The sequence below is a fragment of the Saccoglossus kowalevskii genome, chromosome 15 (genome assembly GCF_978046115.1).
Source record: "Saccoglossus kowalevskii chromosome 15, keSacKowa6.1, whole genome shotgun sequence".
Taxonomy (NCBI): Eukaryota; Metazoa; Hemichordata; class Enteropneusta; family Harrimaniidae; genus Saccoglossus; species Saccoglossus kowalevskii.
This window is the reverse complement of record NC_140655.1, coordinates 5,622,848-5,648,533: the sequence shown is the minus strand read 5'-3', so window position 1 is coordinate 5,648,533 and position 25,686 is coordinate 5,622,848. Positions and strand designations below refer to the sequence as shown.

General features: G+C 35.8%; 1 protein-coding gene across 1 annotated transcript; it reads right to left on the bottom strand.

Moving 5' to 3' along the window:
- Window positions 1-375: 375 nt before the first annotated feature.
- LOC102806723 (procollagen-lysine,2-oxoglutarate 5-dioxygenase 1-like) lies at window positions 376-21,965 on the bottom strand. Its single transcript, XM_085508652.1, has 13 exons — window positions 21,401-21,965; window positions 20,512-20,643; window positions 19,010-19,131; window positions 16,597-16,698; window positions 14,855-14,980; window positions 13,722-13,854; window positions 9,887-10,006; window positions 9,661-9,729; window positions 8,123-8,227; window positions 7,041-7,187; window positions 5,812-5,937; window positions 1,115-5,187; window positions 376-1,088 (listed from the first exon to the last, which is right to left on the bottom strand). Exons 2-12 carry the CDS (start codon window positions 20,620-20,622, stop codon window positions 5,032-5,034), a joined length of 1,317 nt encoding a protein of 438 aa, XP_085364778.1. The 5' UTR covers window positions 20,623-20,643; window positions 21,401-21,965; the 3' UTR covers window positions 376-1,088; window positions 1,115-5,031.
- Window positions 21,966-25,686: the final 3,721 nt, after the last annotated feature.

The following is a 25,686-nucleotide window of genomic DNA, read 5'->3' as shown; positions in this document are numbered from 1 at the left end:
TCACTATTCTAATCATAAACCCCTATCTCACTATTTATTCTAATCATAAACACCCTATCTCACTATTTATTCTAATCATATACCCTTATCTCACTATTTACTCCAATCATAAACCCCCATTTCACTATCCATTCTAATCATATACCCCCTATCTCACTATTTATTCTAATCATAAACCCCTATCTCACTATCCATTATAATCATATACCCCCTATCTCACTATTCATTCTAAACATAAACCCCCATCTCACTATTTATTCTAATCATATACCCCCTATCTCACTATTTATTCTAATCATAAACCACCATTTCACTATTCACACAAATCACAAAACAGATTTCCATACTGAAAGCAATTTACTCTAACAATGACTATTTTATAGATAAAGTCCAGTTTATTAATAAGTTTTCAGGTGTAAACGTCCAATATGCATGCACAGAAAAATTAGATTAAAAGAAATGTTTCTTGAAGACAATATATATTTTGCTGAAACGATTAAACATGTGTTGCTGCTTTGTGTTCACATCAGTTAAGTCAAACTTGTTATTAGTTTTAGACTTCAAATACTAGAGTAAGGTGAATAAGCAAAAGGAAAAACGAGAACCAATGCTGCATTTGTTTGTACCTTTACTATTTAAAATGTTACAAGTCCTCAAAAATTTCACCAACTTTCACCTTCATGGCAGCATAGACCCTTAACTCCTTATTATTGCTCTAACACATTCATTGTTAACCGTAATTTAAATCATCTTTCAAAAATAAATTTATTATCATTTTTGTTTTAAAGTACATTTGTACCCTACTCAATCAAATATTTAAATGGCTAGCAGGGAAATACCTGGTTAGTACAAATATTGGAAAATAAAAAAAAACCATTGTTAAATTTTCAGCTAAATAAAGTAATATATTCTGTTTCAAGTTTGTTTTTTTGAATTTGAATTTGAAGACATGTCAATCATTTGGCCTGACACTAAATAAGTATTGGAATGTGTGACCCATGTACTGGACCAGGATGTATGACCTCTGACCTCTGTACTATGTCAGGATGTTTGACCCATGTACTGTACCAGGACATACAAACTCTGACCTCCGTACTATTCCAGGATGTACGACCTCTGTACTGTGCCAAGATGTTTGACATCTGTACTATACCAGGATGTACAAATTCTGACCTTCGTACTATTCCAGGATGTACGACCTCTGACCTCCGTACTGTACCAGGATGTATGACCTATGCATTATTTAACTTAATAGTAATAAAGCTAATCATGATTTTGGGGTTGAATGAAGCAAGGCATAAATTAAGTAATAAGAATAATAAAAAATAAATTTGTACAATGAATTTCATGAAAGCATAAATGTAAATTTGACAGGAGAAAACAGTAAATCAGCCAATAATTAAGGAAAGCTGCAAAGACTCATGGGTAATAAGTGTTACCAAATAGCTTCTATATCCAAGTGATTTGGAGGTGAATGTTCTGTAAATACAATTATTAATTTCTATAAAAAACAATCATTCCTCTAGGAAATTCACTGCATCTTGCACAAAAATACATTTTCAAAACTTGAATGGACAGGCAAACAATATCCAACCAAATATTTCCCTCTTTGCTTTGCTACAAGCTTGCATATTCAGGCAGTAAGATATACTATGAGAAACTACTTTTTGTTTGTATAACACTTCATTATTAGACAAATCTAAAGCCTCATCTTTCAAAAACAATTCTAAATGCTATCTAATATTTTTAGTTACATTTACATAATTTAAAACTGGCAGAAGAATTAAAACGTTTTTTCCATTAAAAAAATCCCAAAAGGAATTTGAATAGCACCAAGTGAAATGTATTAAAACACAAAAATCTGAGGAGTACTGTTGTTTTTACCACCAACTTAGGAGGCTATATAAAGAAAATAACTAACCCGGGTTCACTAATAAAGTGATATGCCTAGGGAGTATATTGAAAACACAAACAAAGACCAACAAAACGATTATTATAAAAATTGGCAGAAAAAAACATTAAATTTTGACATCAAAATTGCTGCAGCAATTGAACAAAAAATATAATATATACCACCAATGTTTTCTGTTAAAGATGTATTTACCCACTGTCAAAAATTATAAAAGAGAATTACATTTCTTTTGTATGAAATTGATTAAAACTTGTGTAAGTATTAGATGTCATCACTTACACAGAGATTTGATCTATGGGTTAGAACAGAAATACATTTGGGGATCAAGTGAAGCTTGTACGACTGCTTCATATACAGACTGTATCTAAGCAGCAAAAAAAATTTCAAAATGGCAATCATCACAAAAATTCAACTGCATTTTAGTATTAAGCCTAATATTAATGATTCTAGCATGCACTGTCTACAAATAACATAAAGGTGATTGTGCTATTGTTATATAGTAATAATGATGACAGCAGTGTGCCCTCTAAAACAAACATTGATATAGTGATCTTGAACAAACATCTTACCATAGTTATGAAATTTGTAATTTGGTAAAAATGAAATTCACGTTTTATGAACAAATTAAGAGTAATAATGAATGAAATGTCATTTCAACCCAAGATTTCTATAAAACCAGTCATGCTTGAAGGCACAATGGATAACATCACAGTCCACAATCTCCTTTATGTAAATATTAAAAAACACAAAGCAAAGCAACTAATAAGAATTATCATAAAGGTTAAAAGATTCACAATATAACAACAGACAATTAAAATGCTGGCACTGAAAGGTTCTGGCTGGATTTACATGTCTTTGACTTTTCACAATTGTTTTAAAAATATAATATCTGCAGCCATCATGCATAAAGACAAATATTTTAGTTTCCAATTGGCTGAAATTCTCCACAGGTAGCAATGGATAGCTGAACGGCATAAGACAGCATTAATAGGCGATACAAAATCTGTTTTCATACAGAATTTGTTAGAATCAGTTATAATTTTATTATTTTTGACACATGGGAATCTTATAAGCTAAGATATGTTTCACAAAACTTTAAACTTCTCCTTACTGTAATTTGTTAGCAATGAATTCTAACGTTCTATGGTAGTCACCTGCAAACAGAGAGGGCGCCATTCACCAAGAAATCTTCACTAATATAAGCATTACGGCCATCTTGCAGTGCAGTGCGTGTTCAAATTTTGTGTACACATTGTATTTGTCATAGACTGTAAATCTATTAATTTTTCACTGGGTTTTAATTTCGCTATTTTCACTAATAAGTAAAATCAGCTAAATTAAATCTACGTGAACATGTAAAATAACAATAAAACTCAATGTTTACTTGACAAATTCATGAATATGCCCAAAACATCAAAATAGTGAAATAAAATGTCTGTGAAAATAAATGGTTTTACAGTACACCACACAACACCACACAGCGATAACAGTTGCCCTTTAAAGTCTCTGCTAGCTCACATGGCTTCAGTTTAGAGCATTTTAAAAGAATTTAAACTTGATGTATGATTGCAGACTTTTCAAAAAACAACCACCATTTTTTGATGTTTCTAATGAAGAAATCTATCCAAACCTATCACTGGGTCAATGAAAGAGTAAAATATCAATACAGCACCATATATATTGTACTTATCCGGGTAAGCGCCCATGCCCGGGCAAATGCCCACCCCCCAATTTTGATACAATAAAGAAATTGAGGCCATGTCCGGGCATACGCCTAGGGGAGACTTTTCTAAACTTGTAATAAAAAAAATCTATTTTTTGTTTGTTGTATTAACAGTTGACTTCCTTGCATTCTGTTCTGATCCTGATAAAAAGTCTTGAAAAATAAACGTCAATTGCGTAAAATGTGGGGTGAACACGGAACAGCCGTGACAGCAAAATAGGTAATTTCGTGTTCTGCCTTCAGGGCACTGCTGTTCTTGTAATTTACATTTATGTTTCAAGATTTCTTTATCAGAGTTATACCAGTCAGCAAGTCTACAAAATGTATATTAAAGCAGAAACAGTAGTTGTCTTTTTGAAATGAGTTGTGGCCCTGAAAAGGTGTTGTACTCGTTCGGCTTTAGCGTCATCGGCAATGAAAGCAATGTTGCAATACTGTTTTGACTTTATAAAATATGTTGTAGTCGCTTGCGAATCCATAACTGGAATGAATTCATCCATGACAATTTTGAAATGTCATGCCGATGGCCCGACCTCTATGATGAAACACTAGTAGTGATGTAATTTTTACCCAATCAGTACAGCAGATGTCTATTGTGATAAGACATGCTCAGCTGACAGACAGCAAAATCTGTGGCTTAAAAGTACTAAGTCCAAACTGTGTATGACGACACCGATAAACTTCAGGACGAAGCTGTAGGAATCTTGTTGGACGGCGACAGTGACGCTAACTTGGACTTTGAGAGTTTTGACTTTGACGAAGATGGCAATTAATGAACGTACAAATGGAGTTTTTTGACAATTTTCAAACAACTATGAATTTTAATAATTTTCACTGTGTAAATTTGTAAATTATTATTGTTTGTGTATGACTGTTGATCAAGTATTTGTCAAAACTGGAAATAATTTTATACAGTTTAACCCCTGACATTTTAGTTAATTTTGACGCATATTGGGCGTGTTTGCGGGGAAATCCTAATTTAAATGATTCCTCACTGTCGATTTTTATTATTTCTGGTTTATTTATCACATTATAAGCAATAAATTACTTTTATTATACTTCTAATGTTGCATATTGTTCATTTAATTTCATTGTATGTTTTCATTTGCCATTCTATTCCCTGTCGCAGCTTGATCTGTGTGTTGTCAATTTTCGTTTTTTTTGTAGGGGATGTCCGGGCATACACCCACCCCTACTTTTTGACAATTTTCCATGTTCGAGACCCTTGGCACTTACCCAGACAACTACAGTATATGGTTTCAAATTTTAAACAAGAAGCTTAATTTTGAAATTGGGGTACAAATCGATGGGAAATACATCCAAAAATGCTACAAACTGAATCCATGAAGGCAAGACTGCTGCATAACCTCTACTATCTTATGGATTTGAGGGAGATCTATGGGTCAATAAATGACACCATGATATACCGTGTCCCTCTAGTGGTGGGTAAACCTTCATGGAAATGAGTGAGACGACCAGGATGCATCAACGTGTGCCCTACATCCATACCAATGGCGCTGCAGTTATAACGAATAAACCTGGCACCACCACCCTGAAAATAAAACAAAATAAACGTCTACTTTGGGGAAATTTATTATTATAAATCATGCACTGCATGATGTGTCAACTGACTTCACTGGTGACATTTGTGTCATGTGACGACTGACTTCACTGGTGACATTTGTGTCATGTGTCGACTGACTTCACTGGTGACATCTGTGTCATGTGACGACTGACTTCACTGGTGACATTTGTGTCATGTGACAACTGACTTCACTAGTGACATTTGTGTCATGTGTCAACTGACTTCACTGGTGACATTTGTGTCATGTGACAACTGACTTGACTAGTGACATTTGTGTCATGTGTCAACTGACTTCACTGGTGACATTTGTGTCATGTGACAACTGACTTCACTGGTGACATTTGTGTCATGTGACAACTGACTTCACTGGTGACATTTGTGTCATGTGACAACTGACTTCACTGGTGACATTTGTGTCATGTGACAACACTTCACATTTATTGGTGACATTTATTGCCTTTTGTATTGAATCAGGTAACCTCAATGCTTGGAAATATTTAGCTATAACTTAAAAGAGTGCATATGATTGGCTACCTATCCAGAACTCCTAAATATCAAGCCAATCAGGAACCTGCTTTCATATTTGCTTACCTCATAATCAACACCTCTTTTATTAAGAGCAACATTAATAGTAAATGTTGATGAGTCGTGGTGTGGTCGTAGAGATGCTTGCTCATCGGGTTTATACCGAACCACAAAATTCATAATAGCATTAGCCTGCAAGAAAGAAAGAACATAAATTATTATAGCCATGAGGATTTGTTGTGTGGTCGTAGAGTGCTTGTTCATACATTCAAACCTATATATAGTCACCAGCCAAGGCACTTCATTGAAATGGTCCTTATGGTGGTCCTTATATTGAGATTGGATTAGTTTTTTATATCGATCTTCAACTCGTACATTTGAGATAATATTTGTCCAGGAAGTGATGAGATAATACTGTTTACAACAAAATCAAGTAAGTAAAATGGAATGCTTATTATTATTTGGTTAATTTGAACAGATATTGCTGAAAGGATGGACACACAAAACAGGTGGTTATTATACACAAATTTCTCACAAGTTATCCATTGAGACTGCCTAAAAGTGGTCACTATAGACAGGTGGTCTTTATATAGAGGTGGTCACTAACACTAACAAACTAATGTTTGACTGTATTTTGAATGTTTGTTTTCAGTATAATGATGGTCTTATTGTGTCAAGTTAGAAAACACTTTGATGTTTTGTGCATTAAAATTCCAATTTTCCAAGCACTGATTGTGTTTAATCAGTCTTGACCATGGATAAATTTGAATATCTTTGTATTTCTAATTAGCATAAACAGTCGTACCAAAAACACAAGACAAATAACGACTTCACTTATTATAAACTAGAAAATGTTTTTTATAATTTTATTTCTGTTCTTTTGTCAAAATTGTATTGACAAAATTACATTGGTGATTACATTCACATATTTCACACTGAACGTTCCATGGAAAGTTTCAGTACAGATATTGACACCATTGTACTCAGGGATTGGACATTCTGTGTATAATGTCTCTGTAAATATTTATAACATTTTCTGGATTTTCACATTATCTTATTCATTTATATAATCATCTGTCCAACCAATTACTAAATGAATAATATAGTGTATTTAAAAAATAAATTTTACCTTGAAATGTAATACAAAATGTCACTTGTGGTAGAGACTGTGAACATGCAACTAATGACTAACTCAGTCGATGAAAGAAGAATGATACAATGGGACTATAACAGAATCCCAATATCAGATGTAGTTGTTTTAAATTAGTGTTCAGACATATGAGAAGATCATTTACCTTTGAATAATAACCAGGGTAAACTCTTTCTTGTATTGGGCACACATGTTCTTTGATGAAATGAAGCCAATGTTGTTCAAAGTTGATCTGGTTCATATGGATGTCTCTTGTTGGAACATTTTCATAACCACCAGCAAGTCTAGAATCCTTGAAAAACAAAACAATGTTTAACTTTTTATTTACAGTAAAAAATAATAATATTTATGTTTTAAATCAGATATATTACAGCCTCAAGAACTCATAACATCTTTGGGACATAATGTATATTATATATCTAAACATTTATGCAAATGAGGCTATGAAAATGCGCAAAAACCATAATGTCAGCTTTGAGGTAATTATGTAAATTATAAAAGTTGATAAAAAACACTTTGTATATTGAATTGTCAAATTAGCATTCCATCGACATCTACTAAATGTAAACTACAAGACCACAAACATTAATTAAGTACTACCAAAAATAAGGAATGCACCAGTTAGTCTTGCATATGATACTTTAGTAGATCAACAAAAACACAAATTTACCAAATATATGTATTTATATCAAACAATGGAAAGATATTTGGCTACTATCAAAGCACAGATTAAGTTCACGTCAGCTACATATAGAGACTGGACGACATCAGAGGGCAAAGATTGAACTACATTAGAAATAATTTTTGGAATATAATTGAAGATAAGATTCAATATCATTCTATCACATGTAAACTATATACCCTTACCGAATACATTGTATTATTTTTTTCAAAATCAAATGATAAGTTCAGACAGTTTCACGAAATTGAAAAGTTATCAATATATTCAGCACAACCAACAAATGACAAAATGAACCAACAAAAACAATCAGAAAACTATTGCTTGAATAATTTTTGTTTGTTTGACAAACATTTTGAAATAATATCTTTATTACATGATTTAACTAAACTGGCAATGTACTGTTTATAGAATATATTATTATAAACCAATTGGTCATTTATGCAAATTACCTAATTAAAATGCACAAATGTATATCATATCACATGATCAATAATATACAAATAAGCCAAATAAATATGCACAAACTAAATGCCACTTTTACATACCTGATTACCCCCTCCTGACCATTGACCATAATATTCCATCTCTTCAATTAAATGTTGTGCAAATGTCTCGCTCATCAGTGGATAGCTATACACATCTGGACATGGCTGAAAATAAAACAAACATTTGAATACATTTTACAATATACTGTGAATTACTTTAAAGCAGGGGAGTCGTTACCTACACATGAGTCAGGTGGCCATAGCATGTCATTGTTTACAAACAAACATCTACCCATGAGCCTTTGCGTTCTTAGCGTGTGTTGTTATCATCAATTGGGACTCAATTCCCGTGCAGGTGATGACCCTCTCGCTTTAAAAGGTTGTAGTCGCCATGACACACACATAAGACATGTAGATAACGTTACTCACAATGCAATGCACACACCTATAGAAATAACTTAACACTTTTATTGAGTACCATAGTCTGCTTCTCACCACATAAAATGTTGATTCAAATTTACAAATCTTTTGGTCAAAAACTACAATATTGACCAAAATGATGATGAAATTTAGTGACAATTTCACAAAAACGGAAAACAATTGCACTGACTTTTAGGAGGAAAAGATATCTGACACTCTAAGGGTTAATGTGTTGCACAGATCAGACTGTACAAAAAAAGAAATGGTACCAAGATTTATATAGGTAAATTATGAACAGCTATGTGTTCCCTAACTGCCATGAGCACTACGTCCATTTTGACCAAATCAAAAGACATACTTGTACCAACTTGTACTGAATATCTAGTAGGGTGCGATTGGTTTTGGAATAATTAATGTCTTTACTAACAGAAATCTGCTAGATTTGTAGTGCAACAACCATAGTTTTTTTAATTTAATCAGAGACAGCCAGTCTTCAAGACAAGAGAGTCACGGCAACGTTCACGTCTTCATGACAAGAGAGTCACGGTGACGTTCAGGTCTTCAGGACAAGAGAGTCGCGATGATGTTCAGGTCTTCAGGACAAGAGTCACAGTGAGTTCAGGTCTTCAAGACAAGAAAGTCACGGTGACGTTTAGGTCTTCAAGACAAGAAAGTCACGGTGACATTCAGGTCAAATTCGTTAGTGAATGAATCGCGGCCAGTGTAATTGGCCTTCTGTTTGAGTCTGTTACATGTTTGAAAAGCAGAGCAGACTGTTCTGAGAATTATAAAACTGAGTAAAGAGTCAGCTCTAGGAATGAAACCCAAAAGCTCTCTGACGTAAGGCGAACACACAATCCATTATACCGTCATTCAGATTTTTATGGTTGTCAGTATTAACCAGCAAAACTATTTAGAAGAATGGATTGATTTCTTGGTATGCAGCTTTAATAACTCTGTCATTGATATATTATGAAGACCTTGTGCACAGAATCAAATGTATTTTTGACCACCAGAGATGGAGACACATCATATCACTTGCATATCAGTAGAAATACATTTCACTGGGTTACCATGACAATGACATAGCCATAGTAAAATTTGCAGAATTCTGTATATCCTTTCCATTATCAAATCATGAACAAAAAGAATGTGTAAAAAACAATAAACAGAATTACCATTGAGATGTTAGCATTTGGCATCAACTGTTTTGACCAATCATGATGTACGTATCGCTCTTCCCAGTCCTTGAATGAGAAACAAAATGTATAATTAAGAATTGGACATCAATTAGAAAGACAAAAACCTGCATAATGTGAGATTTCAATGAGATTTTAATTGCACATTTCAATACAAGACTACCCTTAGATTTATCTACCCTTGAATAGTAATCACTGTACTCACCTCTGGATTATCAAACATCTGATACATGTCTGGATGTTTTTGCTCTAAATAATCTGAGAAGGTTTCTGGGTTCACCAGGTGACCATACTCCACCATGTTGGACACATACATAAATACCCCCTAATTAAGATAAACAAGTTGTTGTTAATGATACCCCCTAAGTGAGATAAACAAGTTGTTGTTGATTATACCCCCTAAGTGTGATAAACAAGTTGTTGTCTATAATCCCCCCTAAGTGTGATAAACAAGTTGTTGTTAATGATACCCCCTAAGCGAGATAAACCAGTTGTTGTTAATGATACCCCCTAAGTGAGATAAACAAGTTGTTGTTGATGATACCCCCTAAGTGTAATAAACAAGTTGTCAATGATACCCCTAAGTGAGATAAACAAGTTGTTGTCAATGATACCCCCTAAGTGAGGTAAACAAGTTGTTGTCAATGATACCCCCTAAGTGTGATAAACAAGTTGTTGTCAATGATACCCCCTAAGTGAGGTAAACAAGTTGTTGTTAATGATACCCCCGAAGTGAGATAAACAAGTTGTTGTCAATGATACCCCCGAAGTGAGGTAAACAAGTTGTTGTTAATGATACCCCCGAAGTGAGATAAACAAGTTGTTGTTAATGATACCCCCGAAGTGTGATAAACAAGTTGTTGTTAATGATACCCCCGAAGTGTGATAAACAAGTTGTTGTCAATGATACCTCCTAAGAGAGATAAACAAGTTTTTGTCAATGATACCCCCTAAGTGTGATAAACAAGTTGTTGTTAATGATACCCCCTAAGAGAGATAAACAAGTTGCTGTCAATGATACCCCCTAAGTGAGATAAACAAGTTGTTGTTAATGATACCCCCTAAGTGTGATAAACAAGTTGTTGTTAATGATACCCCCTAAGAGAGATAAACAAGTTGTTGTCAATGATACCCCCTAAGTGTGATAAACAAGTTGTTGTTAATGATACTCCCTAAGTGTGATAAAAAAGTTGTTGTTAATGATACCCACTAAATGAGATAAACAAGTTGTTGTTAATGATACCCCCGAAGTGTGATAAACAAGTTGTTGTTAATGATACCCCCTAAGAGAGATAAACAAGTTGTTGTCAATGATACCTCTTAAGTGAGATAAACAAGTTGTTGTTAATGATACCCCCGAAGTGAGATAAACAAGTTGTTGTTGATGATACCCCCTAAGTGTAATAAACAAGTTGTCAATGATACCCCTAAGTGAGATAAACAAGTTGTTGTTAATGATACCTCTTAAGTGAGATAAACAAGTTGTTGTTAATGATACCCCCGAAGTGAGATAAACAAGTTGTTGTTGATGATACCCCCTAAGTGTAATAAACAAGTTGTCAATGATACCCCTATGTGAGATAAACAAGTTGTTGTTAATGATACCCCCGAAGTGAGATAAACAAGTTGTTGTTAATGATACCTCCTAAGTGAGATAAACAAGTTGTTGTTAATGATACCCCTAAGGGAAATGAAGTTGTTGTCCAGTGTCAGTATCACAATCCACGACGCTTGGGCCAACCAGACATGATGCTTCGGCTTCACCAGCGAAGTTTCAAAATATGTATGTGACGCTTTGTATTTAGTGATGACTGTAGTAAGTGAATGCTGATCACATTTATGCAAAGATAAATATACAAATAATGTCTAGGTGGTCTGAGGTATTGTACCGTATTACCCCGGGCACACGCCCAGGGGCCTGAACATACAAAATCAGGAAAAATTGGGGGTGAGCGCTTACCCGAGGACCACCCCAAAAAAGATTTTAAAAAAGTTGTTTTTGTGATTGTATGATAAGGTCAAATAAAGGAATGCTTTCGTACATTTTGTTCAAGTACTTATTTCTTGATTTATGCGAAGTTTCAATAAACGTGAGAACTCGGTCAAGAACTGTGGGAACACTAAGACACAGGGTCAAATTTCAAAAATAAAACTTGTTTTATGTCAGCGAATGAAGTTGTATTACTCACTGAAACTGGCTACAAAGTATGGTAAGTATTGTAATCAATGCATGGTTACTTTTTTAGTAACCGTGATCAGTGCAAGTCGAAATGGCCGAGAAAAACTACCGCTTGTAATCCAAGACGGCGATGACCTCATTAGCATTATTTTGTTCATGCACGTATTGATACATCGCATCGTAATTACTGAAGAATAGCAGACAGGGTTATGAAACAAATAAACCTTTTATTACTGATGTGAAATGTTTACAAACTATTGTGAATACATAAACATATCCAAACAGCGATACATAAAAAACAGACTGAAAATAAACTCTGGTCGACCTCATTAACATGATTTATTCACGCACCCACACACATGACAAAATTATGATGCAACAAGTTCCCATCGTCGGCATGCCTCATTATGGTTATCGTGATGGACTTGAGGTCGGCAAAATGTTTTTTCTTCAACGTCAGAAAAATAATCCACATGACCGTATGCTGTGATGAAGGATGGAAAGAAAGTAGCAAGTTTACGACGTGATGTCTCAAAAGTGCCAGCATCGCCAGGTGATGGACGCGGGGCTTTTTGGCAACGACTGCAAACGTATCTGTGTCCAGCCATTGGTTGGCCACGTAGAGGTCAAAATACGTGTTCTATTTTTACGCGTTAAGTTTGGCTCTTCCGTTTCACCCCTCCGGAATGTTCTACTTTCGCAGCCTAATCGCAGGTTTTTCAAAAAACGTCGAAAAAACACAAGAATTAGTACCGTAAAACCTGTATTAGAAGCCGCATCCCTAATAGAAGTCGCATCCATTCTATTTGAATAATTGAGAACCAAAAATTCATCATTTCTCATATGTGTAGATGCTCCAATAGAAGCCGCATCCCCTCTGTTGCATTGTACCATTTTAATAGAAGCCGCGGCTTCTAATACAGATTTTACAGTAGAAATGTTCCTGTTTTGGGCGGATTATTGATAGAGAATAATTTCTTTATTACAAAAATGCTGAAAAACCATGAGTTTTTGCCTTAGTGATTTTTTTATCTGCCAAAAACTGTGAACTCGGCAAATTTGGTTGCACAACTTCCCTCTATCACCGATGCCAGCTGACTGTGGTTTTGTAATAGGAACATTTCTACTAATTCTTGTGTTTTTTCGACGTTTTTCGAAAAACCTGCGATTGGGCTGCGAAAGTAGAACACTCCGGAGGGGGTGAAACAGAAGAGCATCGCCAGGCGATGGACGCGGGGCTTTTTAGCAACGACCGCAAATGTATAGTGTCCAGCCATTGGTTGGCCACATAGAGGTCAAAATACGCGTTCTATTTTTACGCGTTAAATTTGGCTCTTCCGTTATTTTATTGGCGTTTTTTTTTTCTATTATCACAGAGGAGTTAAAAGCTGTTGCTGGTGAAAAGTTACCCCAACTTTGGGGTCAAATTTCTCGGTAATGAAAAAAGATATAAAAAATTCAAATAGTAACTTTGTGCCCACACCCAATTCGAGTAGAATGAGCTATGTCTGAGGTGTTTTATACCAAATTTGTAGAAGGAGATACATTTGGCGTGAAGCTATCCAAAAATCAGTTTTTTTGCTGTTGCTACGGCAACAGTGGGCCAAAAAAAATTTTCAGATTTTTCCTAATAACTGGGGTGAAGGTGTGACCTACCTGCAAGTTTGAAAGAAATTGGCCAAGCCAAAAAAAATCACAGAAGAAATAATACGTGAAAACACTGGAAATCACACACACACAAAACGACAAAAATGATTATAAGGGCAATCCTAGCGAAGCGAATCGCCGAAAAATTTATTACAGTGTCACGATTTAAGTCTTATAAACTCATAAAAATCCTGATGATTAATGTTTGACTTACCGCTTCCCTGAGATGTCTGGTTAGCGCCATATCCGCATCTAAATCACTATAAATAAATGATACTTTGTGTTTCTTGAAAACATCACCTTGTACCAGATACAGATTAGTTATATGCGGCATATTCCACACACCCCTGAAAATTAACAAACAACGTCATAACGTTATTCAAACAAAGCTTAAAACTCTCATATGCTGAGAGTATTGGAGACATATTGAAAATTAATTCAAAATACCAGACTAGCCTCTCATACAAAAAACTTAACTACCGTGTAATATCAGTTTACTATTTGAGATGAACAAAGTGAAAACAAAGTCATCCACAGTTTTGAAGTTTATAATATTACCAGAAAATAAATTTGGCTTGTTTTTCAGTCATGCACATAAATACATAAACAAAGACAGGGTAACTGCTATACACATAGAAGCCAAAAAATTGGGAAACATGACAAAACTTTAACAGGAAACAGGTAAAAATAATTGTATTTCTATTGTGAATAGCTCCGTTTTGAATTTACCGGTACATCATCTCAGAAATTTTAAATTTTCTTTTAGTCATACATGTAGATATATGCATTTCTCATGGACTATGTTTTGCAGGATTGTATCCTAAGCGGACTGAACTTAACTAATAATCATATGGTTCAACAAGCACAGTTTTGGTCTGATTTATTGAACTTGAAAACTAACATAATATGAGTGTCAAATGAACATTAAGTTTTTTATTTCACATGATGAGCCTCAAACAATAAACAGGCTTATTAACAAGAAATTTGTTGTGATGCGAATAGTGTGCTGATGCATTGATTTGGAGATTTTGATAAACATCTTACAATATTTATGGTGATATAAAATTCACATTTAACAAAAAAAAGTGTAAAAAAGGCAATTTTTGTTTGTGTTTCAAGACACTTTTACAGTCCCATACAATTTTTTTCTTGAAGACCTTCTCAGCTGTCAACAAGCAGACTCATCTTGATTTTAAGGAAAACCATTTTGATCCCTTCAAAGTCAGTTCTGTTAAAGGGCAAACTGGTGCAGTGTCCTTTTAAACTCCATGAAATTGACATCCCATGGGAGTAATGAAGAGAAAAAGCAAGGATTTGAGTATAGCGCCCTCACTGGTGGTAACTTACTTTCGATTTCCTTTTACAATATCCACATAATCATCTGATCTTGCATAGAAACCATCATCACTTAATGCACCCCAGCAATTGGACCATAGTTTACCAGGTCTGGACACTAATGGTGCTATTATAGGCCTGAAAAAACAAAAGCAACCAAAACATTCCCTCAACACACAGCCTGGTGATGCAGTTATACATCGTTCATATTGACTGTCCGTAGTGGCTTTTAGTGGGTGATGGGTTATTCACATAAGGATATATAAACAGTATACCTACTTATGGACGGAGTTATTTTGTTTCAGACCAAATAACACTTTTCAAAATCATTAGCAAAATTATTTACAGAACTTCAAAAGCGTAATTAAACAAACAGAATGACTAGTTTTAAATTGAGCACATGTAATATCATACTTTTCCTATGAACTATGAAGTGGTCCACAAGTTTCAACCAAGAATGAGCAGGTGAGTGTTTTTAACAGTTTCAGTAGATGCATCTAGTGGGGCATCAAGTTCTAAATCTGCTGCAAAATCATCTCTATTTGTTCTAGCATTACATATAGATCGTGAAACTATGTATGATAAAACTGGATAATACACAACAGCTCTGTGATGTCATGTCATTTTACCGCTGTAGTTTGATTCAAGACACATCCAAAAAAAATAAGCATGACCAATATGTGTGAAGTTAACAGGATGATGAATTGTTAAAGTTATGGACATCAAATTACAAAAACATCAAGTTACAAGAGTGGCCACGCCCATATTTCAGCAACCATGCCCACTTTTGAGAAACCACGCCCAAATTGTAACATCAAACATTGAGTTACATGAAACATAAAACATTAAATAAAACAAAAATTCGATGTTGCCCCATCAATCAAAGTTTGGGTAACTGTTAATTAAAGTTTGAGTGACTAAATGTGGACGTTCAACAAAAATAAAAATATATGTTGCTCGTAACTCAAAGTTCTGTTACAGCAAGTCCCAGAACTATTGGGGCAGCCAATTTGCAAACTTCTTAGCGAATTGGCTAACTGCTTGGTTTTTGACTAAATGGTTGGCTTTCGATTCTCGCTGGCGCCAGTTTGTGATCTCGTCCACTCTTGGCGAGTCTATATTGCATTAGGGGACATAGAATGTTTTTACCCATCCTCAGGCTGGTACATGTCTGGATTCCCTGAATGATTAGAGCCCGAAAAAGGCCACAGTCAGCTGGCGTGATAATATTATAAATGTGATTAATCCACCGATATTTATTATATGAGGTTAACCTTCTTGAACACTGCTTGAAACTAAATAGACAAGTTGAGAAACAGTTTCCTACAAATTAAATCACACTCAAACGATCCGTTGGGGTAATATTAAGCCAACCGCTGAAAAAATCGACCTCATTCATCGTTTTTGTGTGGACACAAAGAGCATAGAACCCTTTCCTTGGTATATTTCAAAGCGAAATCGCCATCCAACTGTAAGACCGTGGCGGATTAGCTCCTAAAGTATGAGGATCGTCCCCTACTTTTACATACATTCGTCGTAAGTGGGCGTGACCGCAAGACGGCGCCAGTGAGATTCGAAAGCCAACTGTTTAGTCAAAACCAAAGTAGTTAGCCAATTCGCTAGTGAGTTTGCAAATTGGCTGCCCCAATACTTCTGAGACTTGCTGTAATTGAACATCATGTTATAATTTTGGCATAGTTTCGCAAAAAATTACTACACATACAGGTCAAAGAACACAACTGTTGAAAACATACCTGTTTTGTTCAATAAGCAACTTTAGAGTGTTGGGGTTGTCTATATGTGACACAGAGTCAACTGTGAAATAATACTGACATTTCAACCCAAGGAAATATTTCCTGAAATAAAATTCAAGCAGATGCAGTGAGCTATCCAAAAAAAATCTCAGTAACTCTAAATTTTTACAGTGTTTCAGGTAGTGTTTCACACAGCAATATTACCATCAAATATAGAACCACTCATTCTAATATAAATCTTGCACTCTCAGATCATACCTTAAGCTTCATTGAGGTTTTTGGACTACTATATAAAGTACCGGTATAATTGTTTGAATATGAACAAATAGTGGGAAGTTTGAAATGTTACATCTAAAGATAATTCAGAACAAGGGACAAATCTTTGTGAAGCAATACATGTGAGAACAATTGAAACATACAATGTGATGACTGGGATTCTCTTAATCCTTCGATAGTCACCAATAGCAAATTTCATTTTGTTTTGGCTGCCATTAATTGTCACTTTCGACACCATCAGCAAAGAATAATTTCAAACAATGAGTTATTCTACATAATGATTTAAAAGCATATCACAATGTGTACCGTATATTACAGTAGCACATTTCAATTTCCCAATTTTCTGGCAAATTACCGGTAATGATTTTTATTTTCTCCCTATTTATGAAATGGCGAAACACGTTTAAAATTGACGAATAAAAACAATGTAGTATTAACCAACGTAACTAAAACAATTCTGAGTGGAAGTGGGGATAAGAAGTCCAAACAATCAACAATTTGAATGTCAAGTACGTATTTCCCATATTTTGCACAAATTCAGATCACCAAATATTTCACATAATCTGAATATCTCAATACAGCCAATATATAAATAAAAACACAATTCTGATAGCAAAAAAAAACAAGCAGCCTATCGGCTGAGATAGCTCCGCTGTTAGCAATGCACATTTCAATTAAAGAAGTGAAGACATCATTAGAAAATGAACAATATGAATAGTATCAAAGCAATCGGACTTACAGTTTTTAACAAGAAGTCGAAAATATCACTTTTTACCAAAAATTACAAAAATATTCACCAAAATAAATTAATTAGAGAATTGAAGATATCATCACAAAACGAACAAATCTGAGAGAGGTCCACATGTACTGTAAAATCTGTATTAGAAACCGCGGCTTCTATTAAAATGGTACAATGCAATAGAGGGGATGCGGCTTCTATTAGAGCATCTATGATGATGATGATTTTTTGGTTCTCAATTTTTCAAAAAGAATGGGTGCGACTTCTATTAGGGATGCGGCTTCTAATACAGATTTTACGGTAGTACCTATATATGTAATATCAAAGCAATCGGACTTACAGTTTTCAACAAGAAGTCGAAAATATCACTTTTTACCAAAAATGACAAAAATATTCACCAAAATTAGAGAATTGAAGATATCATCACAAAATGAACAAATCTGAGAGAGGTCCACATGTAGTACCTATATATGTAATATCAAAGCAATGGGACTTGCGGTTTTTAACAAGAAGTCAAAAATATCACTTTTTACCAAAAATGACAAAAATATTCACCAAAATTAGAGAATTAAAGATATCATCACGAAATAAACAAATCTGAGAGAGGTCCACATGTAGTACCTATATATGTAGTATCAAAGCAATTGGACTTGCGGTTTTTAACAAGAAGTCGAAAATATCAGTTTTTACCAAAAATGACAAAAATATTCACCAAAATTAAAGAATTAAAGATATCATTACAAAATTGACAAATCTGAGAGAGGTCCACATGTAGTACCTATAGATGTAATATCAAAGCAATTGCACTTGCGGTTTTTAACAAGAAGTCGAAAATATCAGTTTTTACCAAAAATGACAAAAATATTCACCAAAATTAGAGAATTAAAGATATCAACATGAAATGAACAAACCTAAGAGAGGTCTACCCAAGGTACATATACACCAAGTATCAAAGCATTTAGGCTTGTAGTTTTCAAGAAGAAGTCGAAAAAGTAAAACATTGACACGGACGACGACGACGACGACGGACAATCACTCATATGATAAGCTCCGCTCGACAAAGTCGACAGCGGAGCTAAAAAGCAACAGCAACAACAGAAAAATCTGCAAAGTTGTTGCTGTTACTGTATTTCTAATGGTTCATGTCTAAGTTTGTCAAATACTAAAATTTATTTGAAAAATTTTAGGAGCGTGCCAACTTAGATCACAAGTTCATTAATGTATAAGCAGTACATAATGTAAGCATTAATTATTTGCTATTTTCTCAAACATATAAAAAAACAATAAAACTAATTGTTCACCTTCCAAGTTTGTGAACTTAAAACATCAAAATAGTTAAATTAATGCCAGTGAAAATAAATGGTAGTACAAACAATGTAGTTTATAAAATGGTCTTACAAGCCTCTATTTCTTGCTTCATATTCACTAAGACTATAGCTTGGTGGTAATTCTCTCACTGAACTGTACACTTCACTGTAATCATCTAAAAAATCAGACACATCTAACTCATGGAACGCAGCCTGGAAAATAATCAGAAGATTTACACTCATCAGATTTACAGATTTTGAAAAAAACAAAAGTTTAAATTGCTGCCACTAGAGGGCAGTATTAATCTTGGATCCAACGTTAATAGCCCTCAAATTTTATGATTGATGTTAGCCAATGAGTTTTCTTTCACCATGTTTTATCTGAAATGCGATGTATGAGGCCGTACTTCATTTAAGTCAGCTGTTAGACTTGTATGTGAAGCTTTGTTTATTGACAAGTACCAGTGACCTGTAGATCTGGGCAACTGTTGATTAGACACTTCCAAACTGGCTGCGTTTCTGAGAATATTGTAGGAGTTTGAGCTGACCAACATGTGTTTTACTGACCAGAATAATATTACATACATGTGGTTTCAACAAATTAAACAATATATTGATCTTTGTAACCCTTTTTTTTTGGAGAAATTCACACAAACACGAACATCGTCGTCTTTGGAGTTTTAATTAGTGCTATGAGACTTAGTAAGTAGTAGAAACCAGAACATCTGATCTTGATTATTTCGTTGATCACCAGTTTGTAACGTTTCTAGCTTTGTTCACATACATACTGAGAATATCTAGAATAATGATATATAACTGGTGTAGTATACAAACAGGGTAACATTGTCGCCTTGCAATTTTGGCATCTCCTTTGAGGTACCAAATAATGTAATAATTAAGAAATAATTCTTGTTCTTCAGAGTATTGTTTACAACAGCTCAGCTCAGGTTGTTTTCTAGTGTCGGGAAGCATTCTGATGCTACTGGTTAGAAATATGTTTTGATTGACAAAACAGAATGGGATCTCCATCACACATAATAGTACATAGGTTGAATTATCTATATCTTATATAAATCCTTGGTTGTACATTTCAACAGATTCATATTTAAGCCTGAAAATACTGTATTTGTTCTATTAGTAGTGCATGCTTTATAAATGACAGAGGATTCTCTATGATTAATTGTAAACTGAGAACAGACTTCTCAAGGTAGAGTGAACCAAGTGAGTATTGGTCACCAAATCCGGGAGAATAATGCACTGGAAAGGAGCACTTGTAGCCAAGGTGTTTGTTGCTCAACTGCTAGGCCTGGAACTGAGTCGAAGTACTCACGAGATGTTCCATACAATGTATCAATATCATTATGCAAATAACTAAACTAAACATCATAGCCTCTAATCATTACATTAATATTATAATGATTCAGAATACAACAAACTCAACTTTTGGTTTATATGCACTTCTATTGGAGATGTAATCTACAGAAAATAGGGTATTTTGAAAGAAACAAGTATTGTCTTTCCAGTACATGAGTAAAATCTACGCAAAATAAAACAGTAAGCATGAAAAAGAAAAAGAAAATAATTTTGACTTACTGAATTATGTATAAAAATATCAATCTTGTTTTTGGGATATGATAAGTTTGCGATTTTTTGAAAGAATTCTGTGATGAATGGAGTTGGATATTCAATAAAGATAGCAAGCATGACACTTGGGTAGTCTTCCTCCTGTAAATTGAAAGACAAGTAATTATAAGAAATAAATATGATCTATAATTAAGAAAGTTGTTGCAAAATCATATTTATAAATAATAAACACACTTTAAATATTGGGGCAGTTCTGTTGGTTTATAATTCATAAGAAAAGTTGACTAAAACATTTTACAATATATTGCATGTTATCAGCTTCCTGTTTCCATGTTTTAAATTGAATATTAAAAGTTTCAGCCATGGAGCTTTCTACTAGACTTTTTGGCCATTTGCATGAGAACTAAGGTATGTTTATCTTCGTCTATTACTGGTAATATCTGGTTCAACAAAATACATTGTTGATAACATGTTGAAGGGGAAGTCTGGGCAAACAACATGATGTTCCAAGATGAAAGAGCTCCACAGATTTTTCAATTTTTTTTATATCAAGTTTCATTCTCTAGATATTCAACTTTTTATCAGTATTATGTAGTCTACCATCTTAAATTTCCAGCAATGTATATTAAGGTCTGCACAATATAACAGAGCATCATTGATATGTACACGAGACATCAAGACTTGAAATATCAGTTGAAAAGCCAAAAATAATCTGCATTATATCAAATGTATCCAAAAACATGACCACTTTAAAGTCCGTTTACTCACCTTTGTATCTGGCAAGCTAATAGTGTTTTCACGGCACACAAGACAACCAAGATCTGTTTACTCACCTTTGTATCTGGCAAGCTAATAGTGTTTTCACGGCACACAAGACAACCAAGATCCGTTTACTCACCTTTGTATCTGGCAAGCTAATAGTGTTTTCACGGCACGCAAGACAACCAAGATCTGTTTACTCACCTTTGTATCTGGCAAGCTAATAGTGTTTTCACGGCACACAAGACAACCAAGATCCGTTTACTCACCTTTGTATCTGGCAAGCTAATAGTGTTTTCACGGCACACAAGACAACCAAGATCCGTTTACTCACCTTTGTATCTGGCAAGCTAATAGTGTTTTCACGGCACACAAGACAACCAAGATCCGTTTACTCACCTTTGTATCTGGCAAGCTAATAGTGTTTTCACGGCACGCAAGACAACCAAGATCCGTTTACTCACCTTTGTATCTGGCAAGCTAATAGTGTTTTCACGGCACACAAGACAACCAAGATCCGTTTACTCACCTTTGTATCTGGCAAGCTAATAGTGTTTTCACGGCACACAAGACAACCAAGATCCGTTTACTCACCTTTGTATCTGGCAAGCTAATAGTGTTTTCACGGCACACAAGACAACCAAGATCCGTTTACTCACCTTTGTATCTGGCAAGCTAATAGTGTTTTCACGGCACGCAAGACAACCAAGATCCGTTTACTCACCTTTGTATCTGGCAAGCTAATAGTGTTTTCACGGCACGCAAGACAACCAAGATCCGTTTACTCACCTTTGTATCTGGCAAGCTAATAGTGTTTTCACGGCACACAAGACAACCAAGATCCGTTTACTCACCTTTGTATCTGGCAAGCTAATAGTGTTTTCACGGCACACAAGACAACCAAGATCCGTTTACTCACCTTTGTATCTGGCAAGCTAATAGTGTTTTCACGGCACACAAGACAACCAAGATCCGTTTACTCACCTTTGTATCTGGCAAGCTAATAGTGTTTTCACGGCACACAAGACAACCAAGATCCGTTTACTCACCTTTGTATCTGGCAAGCTAATAGTGTTTTCACGGCACACAAGACAACCAAGATCCGTTTACTCACCTTTGTATCTGGCAAGCTAATAGTGTTTTCACGGCACACAAGACAACCAAGATCCGTTTACTCACCTTTGTATCTGGCAAGCTAATAGTGTTTTCACGGCACACAAGACAACCAAGATCCGTTTACTCACCTTTGTATCTGGCAAGCTAATAGTGTTTTCACGGCACGCAAGACAACCAAGATCCGTTTACTCACCTTTGTATCTGGCAAGCTAATAGTGTTTTCACGGCACGCAAGACAACCAAGATCCGTTTACTCACCTTTGTATCTGGCAAGCTAATAGTGTTTTCACGGCACGCAAGACAACCAAGATCCGTTTACTCACCTTTGTATCTGGCAAGCTAATAGTGTTTTCACGGCACACAAGACAACCAAGATCCGTTTACTCACCTTTGTATCTGGCAAGCTAATAGTGTTTTCACGGCACACAAGACAACCAAGATCCGTTTACTCACCTTTGTATCTGGCAAGCTAATAGTGTTTTCACGGCACACAAGACAACCAAGATCCGTTTACTCACCTTTGTATCTGGCAAGCTAATAGTGTTTTCACGGCACACAAGACAACCAAGATCCGTTTACTCACCTTTGTATCTGGCAAGCTAATAGTGTTTTCACGGCACACAAGACAACCAAGATCCGTTTACTCACCTTTGTATCTGGCAAGCTAATAGTGTTTTCACGGCACACAAGACAACCAAGATCCGTTTACTCACCTTTGTATCTGGCAAGCTAATAGTGTTTTCACGGCACACAAGACAACCAAGATCCGTTTACTCACCTTTGTATCTGGCAAGCTAATAGTGTTTTCACGGCACACAAGACAACCAAGATCCGTTTACTCACCTTTGTATCTGGCAAGCTAATAGTGTTTTCACGGCACACAAGACAACCAAGATCCGTTTACTCACCTTTGTATCTGGCAAGCTAATAGTGTTTTCACGGCACACAAGACAACCAAGATCCGTTTACTCACCTTTGTATCTGGCAAGCTAATAGTGTTTTCACGGCACACAAGACAACCAAGATCCGTTTACTCACCTTTGTATCTGGCAAGCTAATAGTGTTTTCACGGCACACAAGACAACCAAGATCCGTTTACTCACCTTTGTATCTGGCAAGCTAATAGTGTTTTCACGGCACACAAGACAACCAAGATCCGTTTACTCACCTTTGTATCTGGCAAGCTAATAGTGTTTTCACGGCACGCAAGACAACCAAGATCCGTTTACTCACCTTTGTATCTGGCAAGCTAATAGTGTTTTCACGGCACACAAGACAACCAAGATCCGTTTACTCACCTTTGTATCTGGCAAGCTAATAGTGTTTTCACGGCACACAAGACAACCAAGATCCGTTTACTCACCTTTGTATCTGGCAAGCTAATAGTGTTTTCACGGCACGCAAGACAACCAAGATCCGTTTACTCACCTTTGTATCTGGCAAGCTAATAGTGTTTTCACGGCACACAAGACAACCAAGATCCGTTTACTCACCTTTGTATCTGGCAAGCTAATAGTGTTTTCACGGCACGCAAGACAACCAAGATCCGTTTACTCACCTTTGTATCTGGCAAGCTAATAGTGTTTTCACGGCACACAAGACAACCAAGATCCGTTTACTCACCTTTGTATCTGGCAAGCTAATAGTGTTTTCACGGCACACAAGACAACCAAGATCCGTTTACTCACCTTTGTATCTGGCAAGCTAATAGTGTTTTCACGGCACACAAGACAACCAAGATCCGTTTACTCACCTTTGTATCTGGCAAGCTAATAGTGTTTTCACGGCACGCAAGACAACCAAGATCCGTTTACTCACCTTTGTATCTGGCAAGCTAATAGTGTTTTCACGGCACACAAGACAACCAAGATCCGTTTACTCACCTTTGTATCTGGCAAGCTAATAGTGTTTTCACGGCACGCAAGACAACCAAGATCCGTTTACTCACCTTTGTATCTGGCAAGCTAATAGTGTTTTCACGGCACACAAGACAACCAAGATCCGTTTACTCACCTTTGTATCTGGCAAGCTAATAGTGTTTTCACGGCACACAAGACAACCAAGATCCGTTTACTCACCTTTGTATCTGGCAAGCTAATAGTGTTTTCACGGCACACAAGACAACCAAGATCCGTTTACTCACCTTTGTATCTGGCAAGCTAATAGTGTTTTCACGGCACACAAGACAACCAAGATCCGTTTACTCACCTTTGTATCTGGCAAGCTAATAGTGTTTTCACGGCACACAAGACAACCAAGATCCGTTTACTCACCTTTGTATCTGGCAAGCTAATAGTGTTTTCACGGCACACAAGACAACCAAGATCCGTTTACTCACCTTTGTATCTGGCAAGCTAATAGTGTTTTCACGGCACACAAGACAACCAAGATCCGTTTACTCACCTTTGTATCTGGCAAGCTAATAGTGTTTTCACGGCACACAAGACAACCAAGATCCGTTTACTCACCTTTGTATCTGGCAAGCTAATAGTGTTTTCACGGCACACAAGACAACCAAGATCCGTTTACTCACCTTTGTATCTGGCAAGCTAATAGTGTTTTCACGGCACACAAGACAACCAAGATCCGTTTACTCACCTTTGTATCTGGCAAGCTAATAGTGTTTTCACGGCACACAAGACAACCAAGATCCGTTTACTCACCTTTGTATCTGGCAAGCTAATAGTGTTTTCACGGCACGCAAGACAACCAAGATCCGTTTACTCACCTTTGTATCTGGCAAGCTAATAGTGTTTTCACGGCACACAAGACAACCAAGATCCGTTTACTCACCTTTGTATCTGGCAAGCTAATAGTGTTTTCACGGCACGCAAGACAACCAAGATCCGTTTACTCACCTTTGTATCTGGCAAGCTAATAGTGTTTTCACGGCACGCAAGACAACCAAGATCCGTTTACTCACCTTTGTATCTGGCAAGCTAATAGTGTTTTCACGGCACGCAAGACAACCAAGATCCGTTTACTCACCTTTGTATCTGGCAAGCTAATAGTGTTTTCACGGCACGCAAGACAACCAAGATCCGTTTACTCACCTTTGTATCTGGCAAGCTAATAGTGTTTTCACGGCACGCAAGACAACCAAGATCCGTTTACTCACCTTTGTATCTGGCAAGCTAATAGTGTTTTCACGGCACACAAGACAACCAAGATCCGTTTACTCACCTTTGTATCTGGCAAGCTAATAGTGTTTTTCACGGCACGCAAGACAACCAAGATCCGTTTACTCACCTTTGTATCTGGCAAGCTAATAGTGTTTTCACGGCACACGCAAGACAACCAAGATCCGTT

What these genes read in the sequence shown, in the direction of transcription:
- LOC102806723 (XM_085508652.1), bottom strand. Translation starts at nt 20,622, where the DNA reads ATGCTTGCTATCTTTATTGAATATCCAACTCCATTCATCACAGAATTC. An exon ending in CCAGACATCTCAGGGAAGCG is followed by an intron (nt 10,007 to 13,721) that starts GTAAGTCAAACA and finishes TATCTTAATTAG; the next exon opens with GGGGTATTTATGTATGTGTC. An exon ending in AGATGTTTGATAATCCAGAG is followed by an intron (nt 9,730 to 9,886) that starts GTGAGTACAGTG and finishes TTCTCATTCAAG; the next exon opens with GACTGGGAAGAGCGATACGT.